General features: G+C 41.5%; 1 protein-coding gene across 1 annotated transcript in view; it reads left to right on the forward strand.

Moving 5' to 3' along the window:
* The window catches only part of SDK1 (sidekick cell adhesion molecule 1), a 381,963-nt gene that overhangs the window by 272,742 nt on the left and 93,282 nt on the right, over window positions 1-15,939 (forward strand). The window contains exons 18-20 of the mRNA XM_082292298.1: window positions 6,169-6,284; window positions 9,311-9,503; window positions 12,478-12,576. Of these exons, the coding sequence (XP_082148424.1) occupies window positions 6,169-6,284; window positions 9,311-9,503; window positions 12,478-12,576 (408 nt within the window). The remainder of the gene's footprint in view (window positions 1-6,168; window positions 6,285-9,310; window positions 9,504-12,477; window positions 12,577-15,939) is intronic.

Consider the following 15,939-nt stretch of genomic DNA (forward strand, 5'->3'; position numbering starts at 1 on the left):
TAAGGCCCAGGTTTGGACTTCACACTCTTTTTTCTTAAACCCTGTAATTGACTCTAATTTCCCTTGATATTATGTGCAGTTATTATCATCCTTTATTGATTGGCTGTCTGTTGTCATTTATAAGGGTATAAATCCTCTGTTATAAATTAGGAGTAGTCAGTCCTGCATTCATGTTAATCAGCAGGAGTGTTTAGACTGCAGGCCAACCTGCAATGGCCTCTTTGGCTTCATGTAATTCCTCAATGCTGGGTAGACGTGGAAGAAAAACTGGATATTTCTGATTTATTTCATATTGGTATTTGCTAATAGCTGTTAATAACTACTTCATGGATGCTCTTACCTCCTAATGAACCTTGCTGGGTTCACCAAAGGCATATGTCCTGTTTTAAAAAGAGTTTGAAGCCTTTTAAATTTAGAAATGAACAGGGAGACTGATTGGTATAAATAAAATTTTGAAACTGGTTTAATATTCAGTCTCCATATGTAATGTGCTACTGTCCAAATCCCTGCTCCTTTATGTTTATTGTAGTTGGGAAAAGACAGGAAAATCCAGTGATTGGTTCTTGCTCCAGAATGTTCTTCCTAAACCAAACCAGCAGGAGTAAGAAAAAGCCATGTGTAAAACTGCCTTGTAAATCATATTCTGATTTTAATACGAGCAGAGATAAATGTCAAAGACACACTCCCATCCATCCCCCTCTCCTACTACCACACCACCACTGCCTCTGCTCTGACATGCATTAAATGATGTGAGCTGGGCTGGCAAGAACCTGTCTGTCTGCAGATGAAAAATACCTGCAACACCTCATACTAATCAAGTGTGCTGTGCAGCCAGACCCTGGGAGGAAATGAACCTGGGGAGCAGATCAACCCATTGGCAGGAGCACATCAGCATATTGGCACCTTTGTCATAGGGAATATTGACTGGCCATATAAGCTGTGGATTTATACCAGGAGCTAGTCTATTAATCCCTTATTAGTCCTCTGGCATTGCTTTAGCCACTGAAAACTAATCAGCATCTCCAAGCTCCTTGAAAATCACCAACTTCCAGAATGCAGCCAAGCTCACAAGGTGCTGAGGGATCCGAACTTGGAGGAAACTGGTGCATAATGTCAGTGAGATAAAATGTCAGAAAGACTTACCGGCAGAGCACTGAACATCCCAGCACGGGGGTCAGACAGGTTGACTGTCTCTAAAATCTTGAAAGTCTTTTCAGAGTGATATTCAGCCTGATCCTTTGATGCTCTGTATACATAGGTCTTTCTTCATCAGAGTTCCTCCAGCTGTTCCTTGCTTTGATGTTACTTTTCACAGGGATTTGTGCCAGCCTTCTGCATAGGGCAATTTTACTTATTTAAACAGTGTCCTGCAGGACTTCTCATTGCCATATGAAAACCTGAAGTTTCCCATTACCTTTTCGTGTCAGAATAGCTTTGTGAAGCTATAAACATCTTTATGTGGTGAAAATATTGTCTCTCCTCTCTACTGTTGGGGATGTTTACCTTTTTCTGCAGGTTGATTTGATAAAGCAGCAGCTTCCACCCTTACTTTGGGTTCTGTCCCTTTTATCTCACCACTGTGAATATTTCTGAACGTCTCTCTCTTTGAAAAACTCCCACCCACACCTTAGATTTAGGCAGGGCAAGATTTCAAATAGAGGCATTGCTTCCATTAACCTCTTCAGTGACATTAACCCACTTCTGTTTCTGCTTTTAATGCCATGTCTTTCTTTTGATGCATATCCTAAAAGCCAGTCTTATGTCCTAAAGTTCACAGATCTCAACATGTGGTTTAACTTTGTTTTGTTTTCCCTTCTCTGCCATGCATGGACACCTTGCCAGCCCAGGAATGTCTGAGCAAAAGCCCTTCCTGAATAAAAGAGTGGGACAGTCACCAGACTAGTGAGTCTTGATGACGTGGAGAGAAGGATAAAGCAAGAGGAGTGTGTTTAGCCAGGTCTAAAGCAGATTCTTCCTCAGGCAATAAGAGATGAATCAGAGAAATTTATATAACTGAGGTGGAAGAGCCAGAGGAAACCCAGTTAACTGAAAGCTTCCTGCTTTATGTAGGAAATAATCTTGAAAATGGAATCCCTGATTGCAGAGTGTCCTCTGCAACCATTCAGTTTTATCTTTGTGAAAAGATATTTTCCTTAGTTTTCCCTTGGGCTTTCTTGGCAAAAATATCTTAAAGATCCTTGTTTACCTCCTTTGGGGAACCTCCCAATAGCCTTGGAGAACCCGTGACTCTTTTGGGCCCATCTGCTCCTGTTCAGGAGCAGATTGGGGTTGTAGTGGCTGGGGTTTTGTCTTGCTTAGATGCCATTTGCCATCTACTGCTTTTATCTTATTTTTAAACGATTTCACAAGGTGGTGAAATTAGCAGTTGTCTCAGTGAGGCCCCTGGCCCCCAGTTCCTAATAAAGAAATGAAATCTTGTCTGTGTGAGAGACATGCAAGAAAGGAAGGAGACATTTCCCAGCCACAAGAAGCCGAACTCATCAGTCAGTGCCAAACCTCACACTGCTGAATTTCAGCATTCAGATTTTCAGATGTGTAGAGTTACAGAGATCACTTTTCCTACGCACCCACTGCTGTTCAGAGCACAGCCCAGAACACCAGCTGGGAGCAGAGGGAAGAGGCTTCAGAGGAGGAATTACAAACCTCCACATCCCCACCGCTCCCACGGGATGTGCAGCTCAGCACCTCAAGCTGGTGCATTAAAGGAACAACCAAATCCTCACCTAGAGGAAAACCTGCAGTTCCACAGGCAAGCTGCCACCTTGAACGTAAGGAGCTCCAGAGGAGCCTTTTTTCTAAGCCTGTGTTGAAGATCTATATTTAGGAGCAGGAGTCTGGCCATCAGGAACTCCGTGGGATTTACATGCTGTTTGCACATGGCTAGAGACAGAATAATTACATGTACACATGCTTAACCTCGGTGCCTTCTCCCCTCTCAATTATCCTGTCAGTGAAACCCTTTTAATGGTTTTTATCTAGAGTGCTTCCATGACCTTTTCTACTTGGAATGCTGTACATTAACCCACAGTCCCAGGGGCTGAGCTCTCCGTAGATTTCCAACCACATGAACTTTATCGGGAGGAAAGTAACAGTTGGTTGTGTCTGACCAATTTGATCTGCAGCTCTGAGATGGCTCCCAGATGGATCTCCACTGTGAGATGGCTTTGGAATACTTGCAAACATGATGAAGTACAGGTTTAAAAGCTGAGAGTGTAAATACTTGGGGATTACTCTTGAAACACCTGTTTGACATTGGCAGCTTCTGTACAGCTTGACAACAAATTTGTAGGAAGAGGACACAGATCTACCACTAAATTAGAAAATCCTTTGTGCAGACAGCTACAGCTTCAGTAAGTTACTCTCCATGATCTTGGAAAAGTATTTGAGTTTTGAAGTGACCAGAAGGTCAATTCTGATTTAGCTTTCTTCAAACTTCTTTCCTTTTTTAAATGCAGAACTGCTCAGATACCCAAGGAAGTCTTTAATATCAGGACATAAAAGGAGAATTTTATACTGGCACTTTGAAGTAAATTTGAGATTATAATGCCAATATTTTTCTGATTAAAATTATAAAAATGTATTACATTATGCCTTCTGCAGTATAATTAAGCTTATGCATATCAGATGGACAATGTTCTTTCCATCTTTTAAATGTATTAATTGACATTCAGATGTTGATTTTTCAATAAAGATATCCAAGGAGGAATAGTGATTTTCATGATTTTCAACGTTCTGAAGGTTTTATACTTGCTGTTCTTAATTTTTACCATTTTTCATATTGCAGCAGGTGCTTGCTCTGCTATGACCATATATTCTTGTTTCAGGAAATTATCTCCTAAAGAACAAAATATGTTTCCCTTTTTAAAAAAAAAAACTAAGGCATTTGGTTATCCACATTCCTAAAACTGTAGTAAACCTATCCTCAAGTGTTTGCCTGAGCTTTTTTGAGGACTGTGAGGACCACAAATGAAAACTTGGAGCTTGATGATGCTCAGCTGATTTAGCCTTCCTGACAGGAGGAGATGAATCTATCAGTGATATCCTGGTGAATTTCTGATAACAAAGTAACATGAAGACCTGTAATACAATTTTCTTCTGCAGTAACAAATCTCTGGCAGTTACAATATCTGAATATGCAAATATGCAGGAAAGTAAGAATTTTGTCTTCTAAAAAATTTTATGCATTTAACCATTAATTATACGAAGTATTGCATGCAAAAGTAGATTCAAATATATCTTGTGGCTCATAAACAGTTTCATCAAGACCGTGAATAAGCAAAAATGCATTTAGTGGGGGACTGTAGCCAAAGCAACTCATTATGACTGTAGAGTGACTTTAATATTTATGACTGTATCTCAGGATGATTTGGTGAATCTCTTAACTACAAAAACTTTATGATGTCTACAGGTCATTCAGATAATAGTATAACCTTCTAAAAGCGCACAGGGAATTATGATACATGGCAGGAAGTAGGACCTGGATTCTAATGAAAATTTGGAGTACTATCAGATAAACTCTGGTTCCAGAACTCAATAATTATGCATAGTTCATAAATTGTGACATCAAGTTTTAAATTAGGGCAAGAAAGTTCTGACTAATACACAGCTACTGAGGTTAAAAAAGTGTGCAGAGGGAAGTTGTGGAGCCATGGCAGAATCTTCAGGGAATTTTAGTGACAGAGAGGGCATGGGAGTGGATGTTCTTGTCATTTCAAACCTGACAGCCTTGAGGATTTCTCCATTTTTCTGTGCTGATATTTCTGGGCTGTGCATGTCTCTGATAAGTGTGCACTGTCCTGTCTTACTGTAGTGTGTGCACCAGTTAAGAATAATGCCCATTTATGTCTGTTCCAAACAAATAATAACTTCTGGTGGGAAAAGGGGCAGCTTTGCCTTTTTGAACTTCTTTTCATCATTTCTTTTCCACGCAAAGACTCATCTCCTGAAAAGTAGTTTGAGACTTTAGAAGTTTCTGCCCTGTTTTTGAAAAGTGTGGAGGAAACCACCATTTCTCAGTGGGAATTGTGGATACTCCTTAGAAGCACAGATCATTGGGCTTCAGTAGAAAGTTTCCCTTGGAAGCAGAAGGAGCAAAGCCTTCCAGGCTTCAAAACCACTTGTGGATAGTTCCTCTTTCATAGCATACAAATGCACATGGCTGTCAATAGTGATATTTTTGAAGCGTTATTAAGCTTATTTTATAGGATTTCAAGTGTCTTAGTCCATTTTTTTGTACTCAGATAGCAGTTTTCTTCTTAAAATTACTATAAGCTTGATAATTTCAGAAAAAATAGACCTGTCTATTAATATTCTTTTCTCTGAGAACTATAGAAATGGCATATTAAAGCAGTAAGTTGAAGAAATTGCTTGGAATGAGACATTTTATTAAAAGGTGAAATATTTAAGTGCTATTTTTGGTTGTTTGAAGGCAGCATGCCTTTATGCTCCTTGCTTTCTTTTGTATTGAGAAAACATCTGTCTAATTAAATCCTTGGCATAAAATGTTTATGCAACTTTTAGTAGATTAGAGGATGTATTGGCTCAGGATATATATATAATCAATTCAATATACATGAATGTATATCATATCAAGATAAAATGAGAACATCTCCCAATTCCCAAGAAAAATCTTCATTGCATGTGATATGACTGGTCCTAATTCTTTAAGCAGCAGTAAATAATAAACAGATGCTGTTGCCAGATTATAATTCACAATTAGAACCTTAATTGTGCAAACTCTGTGTTTTCTTGTCTGATCTGGGGAATTGAGCAGCATTAAAGGACTCAAGAAATTTCTCTCAGAAACTGTTCATTCTTGGTGCACTCAGGGATGACTGAAAGAGCTGTGCTCACCTCTCCTGATGTGGCTTCTGCCTCAAGTCTTTCTGAGAAACTCCTCTGCAGGATATTAAGCTGCAGAAACCATTTCTTCTCCTCCCCTTGAAGGAGTCTCCAATACAAGATGAGAAATTAACCCAATTACCCAGCTTTCCAAATCACTGCTGTTCCAGGGGAAGTGCATCCTTCTCTCAAGGTTGTTATTACTCTGTGACTTGTGAGTGACACTCATTGGTTCTGTGTTCATTTTTCTCTTTTTTCCCTATCCACTCTGTTATATCTTGTTCCCTCTCTGCTGCCTGGGAGCAGTGCCCACAGCTCCACCTCAGAACGTGCAGGTCGAAGCCGTGAATTCCACAACCATCCAGTTCCTCTGGAACCCTCCACCCCAGCAGTTCATCAACGGCATCAACCAAGGGTACAAGGTGAGTAGAGACTTCAGATAATGTCTGCCTTAACAGTCCTGGTATAAACCAGAATTTCATTCTGATAATCTCTGAATCTCCAAAGTGACTCTGTGCTCCCAGGAGTATCTTACATGGGTAAAATGAAGAGAAAAGTGAGCAGTTGTTGATCCTCACAGGGCTTGGAGCAACCTGGGATAGTAGAAGGTGTCCTTGCAGGACATGGCAGAGGTTGGAACTGGGTGATCTTCAAGGTCTCTTCCAACCCAAACCATTCTGTGATTCCAATATTTGCAATTTATGTAAGTTCTGAAAAGGGAATGTGTCATAGCCTAGAAGTCCTTATACCTTTGTCATTTTCCTGGAGAGTTTCCAAAGCCAGAAAGCAATTCCATGTCAGTTTGGAAAGTCACCACAGGAGACATGTCATTGTGGCACTGAAAACCAACCTTGAGGTTTCTGTTTATGCTAATGCAGAATCACCATTCATTTCACTGGGAGCCAAGGCATCACCCTAGATATTTGCCTTGACTTTCCCACTGTGATGATCTGGGAGATATGAGAATGTAGAATTTATTAATCAGGCAATACCTGTTACAGTGCACAGAGCAGAGAGTGCTTAACAGAGCCTCTGACCAGTGGAGTGTTTGCTGAGGAACTGGGTGGGGGTGGTTTGTTCCTGCTTAACAGAGCCTCCATCAGTGGTTCAGTGGTCAGGGCATAATAAATGAAGGGTTTAAAAACTTCCATGGAGAGAACAAAGAGAAATCTTGCAGGAATCTCAGAGCAAGAAAAGGGAAGACAAGTGTGGTTTATGAGCAGGGAGGAGCGAGGTTGGTTTGAGTGTTGGGTGAAGGGACATGGAGTGGTTTGAGGAGGATGCTGTAGTTTAGAAGACAAGTTGTGAATTAAGGGATTGTATATGGACTTGAGCTGTTTCAGAAGGCTTGATCCTTCTCTAGGAATGTCCCAAATTGACAGGGAAACTGAGACAGACAGAGATATGCATGGGAAATTTGGTATTTCTGCCCAAACCAATGTAGTTCTCATAAAGACCAGCAGTGGTTTGAGAATCCCACTGCTAAAGAACTAAATACATGTAGATGTGTGTCTGCTTCTGGCAGAAATAGAATCAGCTCTCAAGGCTCAGTGACTGACAGGTCTGCAGTACAATACTCTGAAACCCCAGCACAGAAAAAGTACTTGGCTTTTGTTCAAACTCTGGAGAATAAAAGCACTTTTGGGGTTCAGTGGACTGCAGTACACTCTAATTTTCTGGTCCAAGTCCAAGCACAGGGAGCCCAGGTTTGCAAAAGTTTTATTTCAGATTTTCATTCTCTGTTGTATTCAGAGTTTCAGTGTAAGGATCCTTCATCTCCCTGCATAGCTATCTCTAATTTATGTTTCCATTTCTTCAGCAATGGTATAAAATAAGTCAGATTGTAATTTATATCTGTCAGTGGACAATGAAAACTTCTGAAATTATCAAAATTTGTATTTCTTCTGATTTCTTTGATTGCAGTAGATTGCCACAGCTTTGCCACTCTGTTTCCCCCAGGGAATTGGAGTACAAAGACTGTGTGAGATCATTTCTGTCACTTATTTCTACAGAGTAGCTTTGTGTATGATTTATAAATTTCTTGTAGTCAAAGCCAGGCCTTTGCCTTTCCTAAGGATTTAACCCATTTTTTCCTTTAACTGACAAAATTGTTCACCTGTATTTTCTGCACATGTTTCCTCACGAATGTGCAACGAAATGCACTCAAAAAAGAGTTCAGTCCTCCAAAGTTATAAATGCCAATTGTAATCCACAGAGGTGATTTAGAAAAGAAAATAAAACTTACTATCCTCTTTAACCATTTTACACTTTTATCTTTTCTTTGAAATTTATTTGCATTTCAATAAGTTGTAAAGTGCACCTTCTCAAATATGAAATATTCCTAACAAAATTACCCCTAATATTCCCCTAACTGTGCTTTCTGGTTGTCAGGGACTCTAGACATTGGCTAAGTGTGTCAAATATGGCTTATTAATTTCAGGTATCTATTCATGTTTATGAGCCTGAAATCAATACAAGTAGCACAATTTACACAGTCCTTGAGTCAAGCCTGGAATTTTAACATTCTCTTGTAACCAAAAACAATAAGGATTTTTGGACAAAATAAAAATTTCATAAACACTTTCAAGTTTTAGACCTCTAAGCCTTTAAGGTGATTTCAAAAATTGTTTCAAAATTTCAAAGTCATTTGCCAAAAATGAATCTTTTAAGTCCTCATTTAGGTACCTACACATGAGGTATTGCACTCTGAGATACTGATTGTTCAGAACATCCACTGAGATGAATGAAACCTGGAAGACTGGGCTCCTCTGCCAAGCACCCTCTTTTAAATGCATGAAAATGTCTTCAGGAGTCTGACTTTTGGGACTCAGGTGTTGAAAATTGTAGTAATCATCTTTACAACCATTTTCTCTTCTTTCTGTAGCTCCAGAACGGCTTGAATCATTCGCAGTGTGGGTGTCCCCAGTCCACTGAGCTTGTAATGCCCCCAGCCTGTGAGGCAGGGCTGCTCACTGGGGTGCTGGCAGGGCTCTGGGAGGGGAAGGGGATGTGTGTCCCCACTTCTCTCCCTCTGATCCCAATAACCTCCCCAGACAGTGGGATCTTTAAAGAAAATAAGATAAAGCATTTATGTCAGAGTAACACTGAAAATACGTCCTTCAACTTGCTTTCAGCAGCAGAGACCGGCCAGGCTGATGAGACAAAAGGCTCATGTCATCTGAATAATAATTTCCCATAATTCTGGCATTGCTCAGTAGCAGCCATGGAGAATTGCAATGCTGGTGTATCCCATCAGCAGCGAGTGTTACAGACATCCCTCCAGTATCACAGTGCTGCATCCATCTGTTCAGCATCAGAGTTGACAGTAGTTTAACAGCATTGGTTGGTTCTTTGCAATCAGATTAAGATGGTTTTGGCAGCCAAACCTACTTTCATTCCAAATAGACACAACTTCTAATGAGAGCTCATCCATGTTTGAATTTCCCAGCTCCTGGCGTGGCCAGTGGATGCTCCGGAGAGTGTGACCGTGGTCACCATCGCTCCGGATTTCCATGGTGTTCACAGTGGCTGCATCACCAACCTGAAGAAGTTCACCACTTACTACACCTCAGTTCTGTGCTTCACCACCCCGGGGGACGGCCCTCGGAGCCCTCCCCAGCTCCTGCGCACCCTGGAAGACAGTGAGTACCTGAATTTTTAAATCTCTCTTCTTAAAATTTGATCTCAGGTTCACGGTCACTCTGCAATCTCTTCTCAAGTGACCTCGTGTCAGATGAAGACCTCAGCCAGTTTTCCATGGGTGTTCTTTTAGCCTGTGGCAGATATTTGAATTTTTTTCAGTATAGACTAAACCTGGATGAATTTTTTTGCATTGATGATTAGCTAAGAGCTCCATAGTCTGGTTCAGCCAACACACAATGCATTGTTTGTCTGTGAATCCTTGTGCTCTTAAATCCATGTTCAGGCACCCAGATAAATATGAATTGATCTTCTTAGGAACTGAGCACTGGAACTTCCTGTGGAGGTCAATGATTAATTTATGATTGCTTCCTGCTGTTATTCAATATATTGAAAATGTCTGTATCGATATTACATTGCAAGTGTTTGTGTGAAAGAACCAGGCTCATGGCAAGGCAGTATATTGCATTCTGGAAAACTGAAGGCAGGATGAAATAAAATGAGCTGGATGGTTTAGCATATAAATTATTTCCTGCATCAGAAAAAGCTTTGGTCTCTGTGGCTCCTTGAAGTTGTTTTCTCAAGACATATTTGGGCCTATCAAGTGCAGTGTGTGTCTGATGCAGATAAATTGCAGTGGCCCTCACAGCTGACTGTGTTCACAGTGATCTTGGCTCTGGCCAGTGCTTCGGGAGCATCATAAACACTGCTGCACATTTGCAGGCTCAAACCAGAGTAAAAGGTGTCTAATTCATCCATTAAGATATTGTTTTTAGAAATACTACTCTGCCTTAATAGGGACCTTTTAGGTTAGCCAGTGTTCCCATAAAGAAGAATCCGATCATCATTAACGTTCACAGGAGTGAGGCTCAAAGTGCTAATCCAATTTTTCATGAGATACTTTTGAAGGAACCTGGAGAAAATTGCTTTCCCACAGATTTTCCTGGTGTGGTTAGTCTCCTCTATGTACTAGAACTGTGCCCCAAGAGCAGGTTGTAGGCTTAAACCAGAGGTAGGAATTTAAGGACCAGAAATCTGTATGAGCCACTAATCTGAACTCCAGCTTGTGTGTTTGGGGTGAAAGCAAAAGGTGTGGTGGAAAGAGAAACATGCATTAGATTCCTGTGTGCACCATCAGCTTTTTTTGCCCATTTTCCTAAGGAAACAAAGATTTAGTCAGTGATGGTTTGTAAATGTGCCTGTTGAGTTCATCTGAGCACAGTTGAACCCCGTGGTTAATCTCAGAGAGTGCAGAAGGGTAAGAAACCAAAGATACAAAATTCCTTGGATTTCCCAAAATTAAACAACTGGGAAGAGGAAAGAGAATATCAATATTTCTGCTGAAGGAAAGGCTGCAGAAATGAACCTTAAATGCTTTCCACAAAGTGGGAGAAGGGGGAGAGTCATTGCCCTGTCTCATTGAGGCTATCTCAGGGAAATGTTGGGATCGTGTGCCATTTTAAACACAAGAGAATTCCATCAGAAAACATAAACCAAGAGAGAGCCAGACTTGTGTTTTCTAGATAATCTGAGACATTTCTTGGTGTGTCCAGCTGTATGCTGCAAGGAGCCTCAGCAGAAGAGATGAGCAGGATTTATTTATTTATTTATTAATCCTGCAGAATTGCTTCCCTGGGTTTTCACAGCAACGGAGGAGTTCCATGCAGGATGGTGTAATGCATCCTGGCAGAGAACTCCTTGAAGCTGAGCTGCTTCAGGATTTATGTGGTGGGAAAAAAGATTTGAAAGGTCTGTCATTCATGTTTGCAGGTGATCATTTTCTGTCTGTATGGCAAAGTTAGGCAATCCTTTAGGAAAACAGGGATCCGTTTGCTGATGAGCTGCAGGTCAAATAAAACCTGACATCCAGTCAGAAGTGGTCCTGGCCTGCAGTCACCTGCACCTGTGTTTCCTGATGACATTGGGCTGTAACTGCAGGGGAGCTGATTGGAGCAAGGCTTTGTGTGTGTGTGGTTTCCATGTCTGCAGATCCATGGTCCCAAAGAATGGTAATTCCATGCTCTTGGTGAGCATTCCTGGGATCAGTACTGGATCAGCAGTTCTGTGGTGCTTTGACTACTGGGTACTGCAGAGTGGATTTGGACATTTTCCTCACTGGGACTGCAGAATCACAAATGGGGTTGTAGCTGACCTACTGGCAAGTTTTGGGCTTTTTTTGTCATAGCTGGAGGGGAATGAGAGGCTGGACGAAATTGAAGAGGAAACAAAACATGAAATTGCAGACAAGAAATTGCCAACTGATGTCAGTGGAGCTGGAGGATACTCAGGCAGGGATCCAATGACAGAAGCACAGTGAATATAAAGTGAACAAAACCTCCTTTTTCCAGTACATCGATTGAGGACAGAACAGCACTTGGATCAAAAATCAGTCAGGTTGTCTTCCTTGAAGATCAAAATTGAGGGAGGATGGCATATTCTTGACAGTCATTCCATTTTATGCTCTTTCATTGCACACTGGGGAGCTGAAATTTTTAAGAGCTCTTGAGCTACCTCATAAAAACCCTTTAAAAGTTTCACACACTTGTATTCATTTTACAGAAGACAGTTGCCATTATGTTGGACATTTTTAGAGTTGTTTTGAGGGAATTTATCCAAGCAGTGGCTTGTGACTCTGTCCTTGCTGTGACCTTGCACATGGGAAAGACTCTTTCCAGGTGAGGGGATTGCTGGTGATGTTGCTGCACAGAACAGTGCAGGTAAACACCTCACATGTATCCTTCCTTGAGCAAATGCTGTTCAATCTGCCCAGAGCTGGGATGATGACTGGGTGAAATAATTGACATGATGATGGCCAGAGCATTTCTTCCCACCTTGCATTCTCCTCTCACCAAGGTTTTCAGCCTCCCTTAGTGCTGGCTCCAGGATGTATTTCTCCATCCCTAACCTTGCCCTGTGAATCTGGTCCCAGTTAAGTGGGGCTCAGCTATTAACAGCTTTCCTCTTCTGATTTGCCAGAGCCAGGAGCTGTGGGACACCTGAGTTTCACCGAGATTCTGGACACCTCACTCAAGGTCAGCTGGCAAGAACCTGTAGAGAAAAACGGCATCATCACAGGTACCAGCCACTATCTCTGCTTTTACTTTTTTTCTTTTTTGCTTTTACTTTTTACTTTTTTACTTGTGTGGGGGGTGGAATGTGTTGTTGCAGTGAAAAACTGTGCAGTGGAACATTTAGGGAGAATTTGGGCTATTGCTTGTTTCCTCACCCCTCCTCTGGATAATTGAGATGTCACCAGGGAGTGTTACACAAAGTACAGCTCCAATTACTGGCAGCTCATGATTGTGGTTACTGGAAAAGCAGTTTGTGTCAGAAATCAACTCCCCACAGGGTGTCTGGTCTTGTTAAATCCTCCGTGACCTCCACCTGCGTTACTGAATTTTTGGAAATTTGTGAGACTGTGCTTGGCCTTTGCCCCAAGGGTGGGGGGTACCTACACAGAGTTCACAGCTGCAAAGTCTGGATTGGCATTGCTGAGGTTTGCAATCAAGACCAAGCCTGAAATCAGCAGAATCCTTCATCTGTGATCAAGTGGTCTGGCTGTGGACTGCGTGACAGAATTTGCATGTCATTACTTAATCTGTTCTAAACCGTCACAGGGGTTCAGAACTCTCTTGTTTCCCTTTGATGAGTCTGCCATTTGACAAGCTATTTATCTATTTACTGTATGCCAGTGTAGATACAACATCAGCAACTTCATTATTTTTCATAAAGGAAGCTATAAATACTTGAGGAAACCTCTAGTTCTTATCGACAGAGGCAATATTGTTTTCAGATGGTAAACTATTGCAGCTGCACAGGATGGAAATTCCATTTAACAAAGGCTTTCAAGGTTTTGAAGCACAAAAAAAAGCTCCCAGATTTTAAATTACTGGAGACAGTTGGGAAGGGAGAAGATCATTTCACACAGATCAAAGTATTTCATGTTTTGAGCATTTAAATGTATAAATTTTTTTTTTAATTGTGTTACCAGTTTTTTTAAAGCGCATTTTAGGAGTTAAAAAAATCAGATTATCTGACCCTTGACTGTTGAAATGTTATATCAGTCTAATTTTCTGGAGCATTTTAACTTTGACAGGTGTAATTATTTTGATAGGATTTCACTTGTCAGTGTTTTCCTCTGTGTATCTGTAACGTGCACCATTTGTAGCTGTGTGCTCCGTGCTGTTTGTGGAGTCCTCATGCAGATCATCTCCGGCCTCTCCACCACGGAAACCTGCCTGAAATATGCACTGATTTAAGTGGTTTGAGAATAGAAACTAATGACTCCTGAAAGCAGAGTAGTATTGATTCAGTGAGGATGTCCAAAGCCTTTCAAGCCCAAGTGCTTAAATTTAGGTACCTCCATCCATGATGTAATACTGATCCTCGTTAAGCAGCAGGTAGCAGCTCTGTGCTTGGTGTTGCAGAATTACTTCGCTAAAAAAAAGCTTCTCCCTCCCAGAATGGGTTGAAACCTGATGGAGCCAAATGATGGACTGTGTTATATTTGGGGTAAATAGTTTCAGAAGGAATTAACTGAAGAAGTTCTCTTATTCAGGACAAAATACCAGTGTGAAAACGCACAGCAGAGTTTATATGGAAAAAGAAACCTCCTTAATGATGCAAATTGCATTTGGGATAGAGGAACAGCAAAATTGCTCATGCCCTTAGCACCTCAGAGGTTTAGAGAGGGCTGCTTGGAGATCTGAGTGCTCAGGGAGGCAATTATTCATCATTTCTGCTCGTTGATGTCTTTACTGGACCTTCTTGTTCCCTGCACGGGTGCTGGGAGGAGGGAAGCACAGAGGGGGTGCCCAGCAGCCAACCTGCTCTGGGAAATTGCCCATTACTCTTGCTGTAAATCTCAGTATCTTCCTCGTTCCCTCAGCAAACATTGATTTATGAGCATCTGGATGTGGACGGACAGTTTGTGATTGGGCGTAGTGCTCTCGTGTAGAGAATTTACTCCACATCAACAGAAAATTATTTCTGAAACTCCTCTGGTCATTAGTTCCCGTTAGGCAGTGTTTTGTGGAGTGCCAAACCGTGGGGGAAGGATCTGTGGCACCTTCCCTGTCCTCACTCACAGTGGAGCCAGAGGAAACCCTCTGGAAAATCCGGCTGCGCTCCCCACGCACGTTTCTGGCAGGGATCGCATCTGTAACGCAGGGAGTGTGCTCTCACCAGCCACATGGCCCAGAGTTCTGCCCATCTGCTGCTCACTGTGGCTGAAGTGCTACTTGGGGGTGCAGTGCTTGTTGTTCCTTTCCTTCAGCGCTTTTTTTTTCATCTGTTTCTGTTATGCTTGATTGCTTTTGGCGTTGTGTCTGCTTGCTGTGTATGTACAGATTTTCTGTTCTCATCTTTTATATGACTGGAATTTAACTACACATCTGGGACTGAAATCCCCGACAGTAAATACTGCCTCTTTGCCTTTTCTTCAATTTACACAGAAACTCAGGATATTTTTCCTGGTGAACTTTTTTTTTCCCCCCAGAAAATAAATACATAGAGACTATGTGCCTAATGGGCGGGAAAGCTGGGTCTCATCCTGTGGTCACAAGGGAGAAGAGATAAAATGTCCAAAGAATAATCACCAGCATTTGATGTATAACCTAAGCTTATCCAGATGGGAGAGGAGATATCTCAATCACAGAAGATTGCCTGGTGCATGCTGAATGACACTTTCTATTGTCCATAAGCAACAAATGGATAGAAGGAGCATTAAAAGTCTCCTGCTTATCTTCCTCTGGTTATTTATTGTCTGGAACAGACTGCACCCACAGCTATTGAAAGAAAAGGGTGTTTGTGATGGTCCTTCTGCTTGCAACTCCTTCGTGCCTCTTCACTGAGCATCAAATGCAGGGGACAGTCAGCCCCCACCTTTCTGCTCATCCTCTGTTCATTCAGGCAACAGAGTCCTTAAATTTTGTCAGCATCTTCCTACAGATTACAATCCTGCCTGTGCTACATCAACTCTGGTCTGGCAAATGGCTCTTAAACCTTTTCAGAGAGCATCAAAACACCACAGTGTTTCTAAGACACTGGTAAATTACTGAGTTAATTAATTACCACTCCGACACTTATTTAAAACCAGTTCCAGATGAGTGTTCAGGAGTTTTTCCCCTTCCCCTGTGCAGTGCAAAGTCAGAGGAGCATTTGTGGTGTAAGTGGAATTGTTGAAGCATCACCTCCCTTTATCACTGCCCCCTCACCTGAAACATAATTAATGACTGTGTGAGCACACTGAGCCCATTTTCATGCAAAATCAGGTTAAGATGAATCCCTGTCAGTGATGGCAGCTCACAAGAGAGGACAGAGAACGTCTCACACCTCTCTGACTCTTGCAGAAATATTTGTCTCACCATGCTTTTGACTCATGAGATGATGATTTCTTGCGGATTAATACCGTGAGGGATATTGCTACATCAATTCATA

This window comes from Coloeus monedula (genome assembly GCF_965178545.1).
Source record: "Coloeus monedula genome assembly, chromosome: 16".
NCBI lineage: Eukaryota > Metazoa > Chordata > Aves > Passeriformes > Corvidae > Coloeus > Coloeus monedula.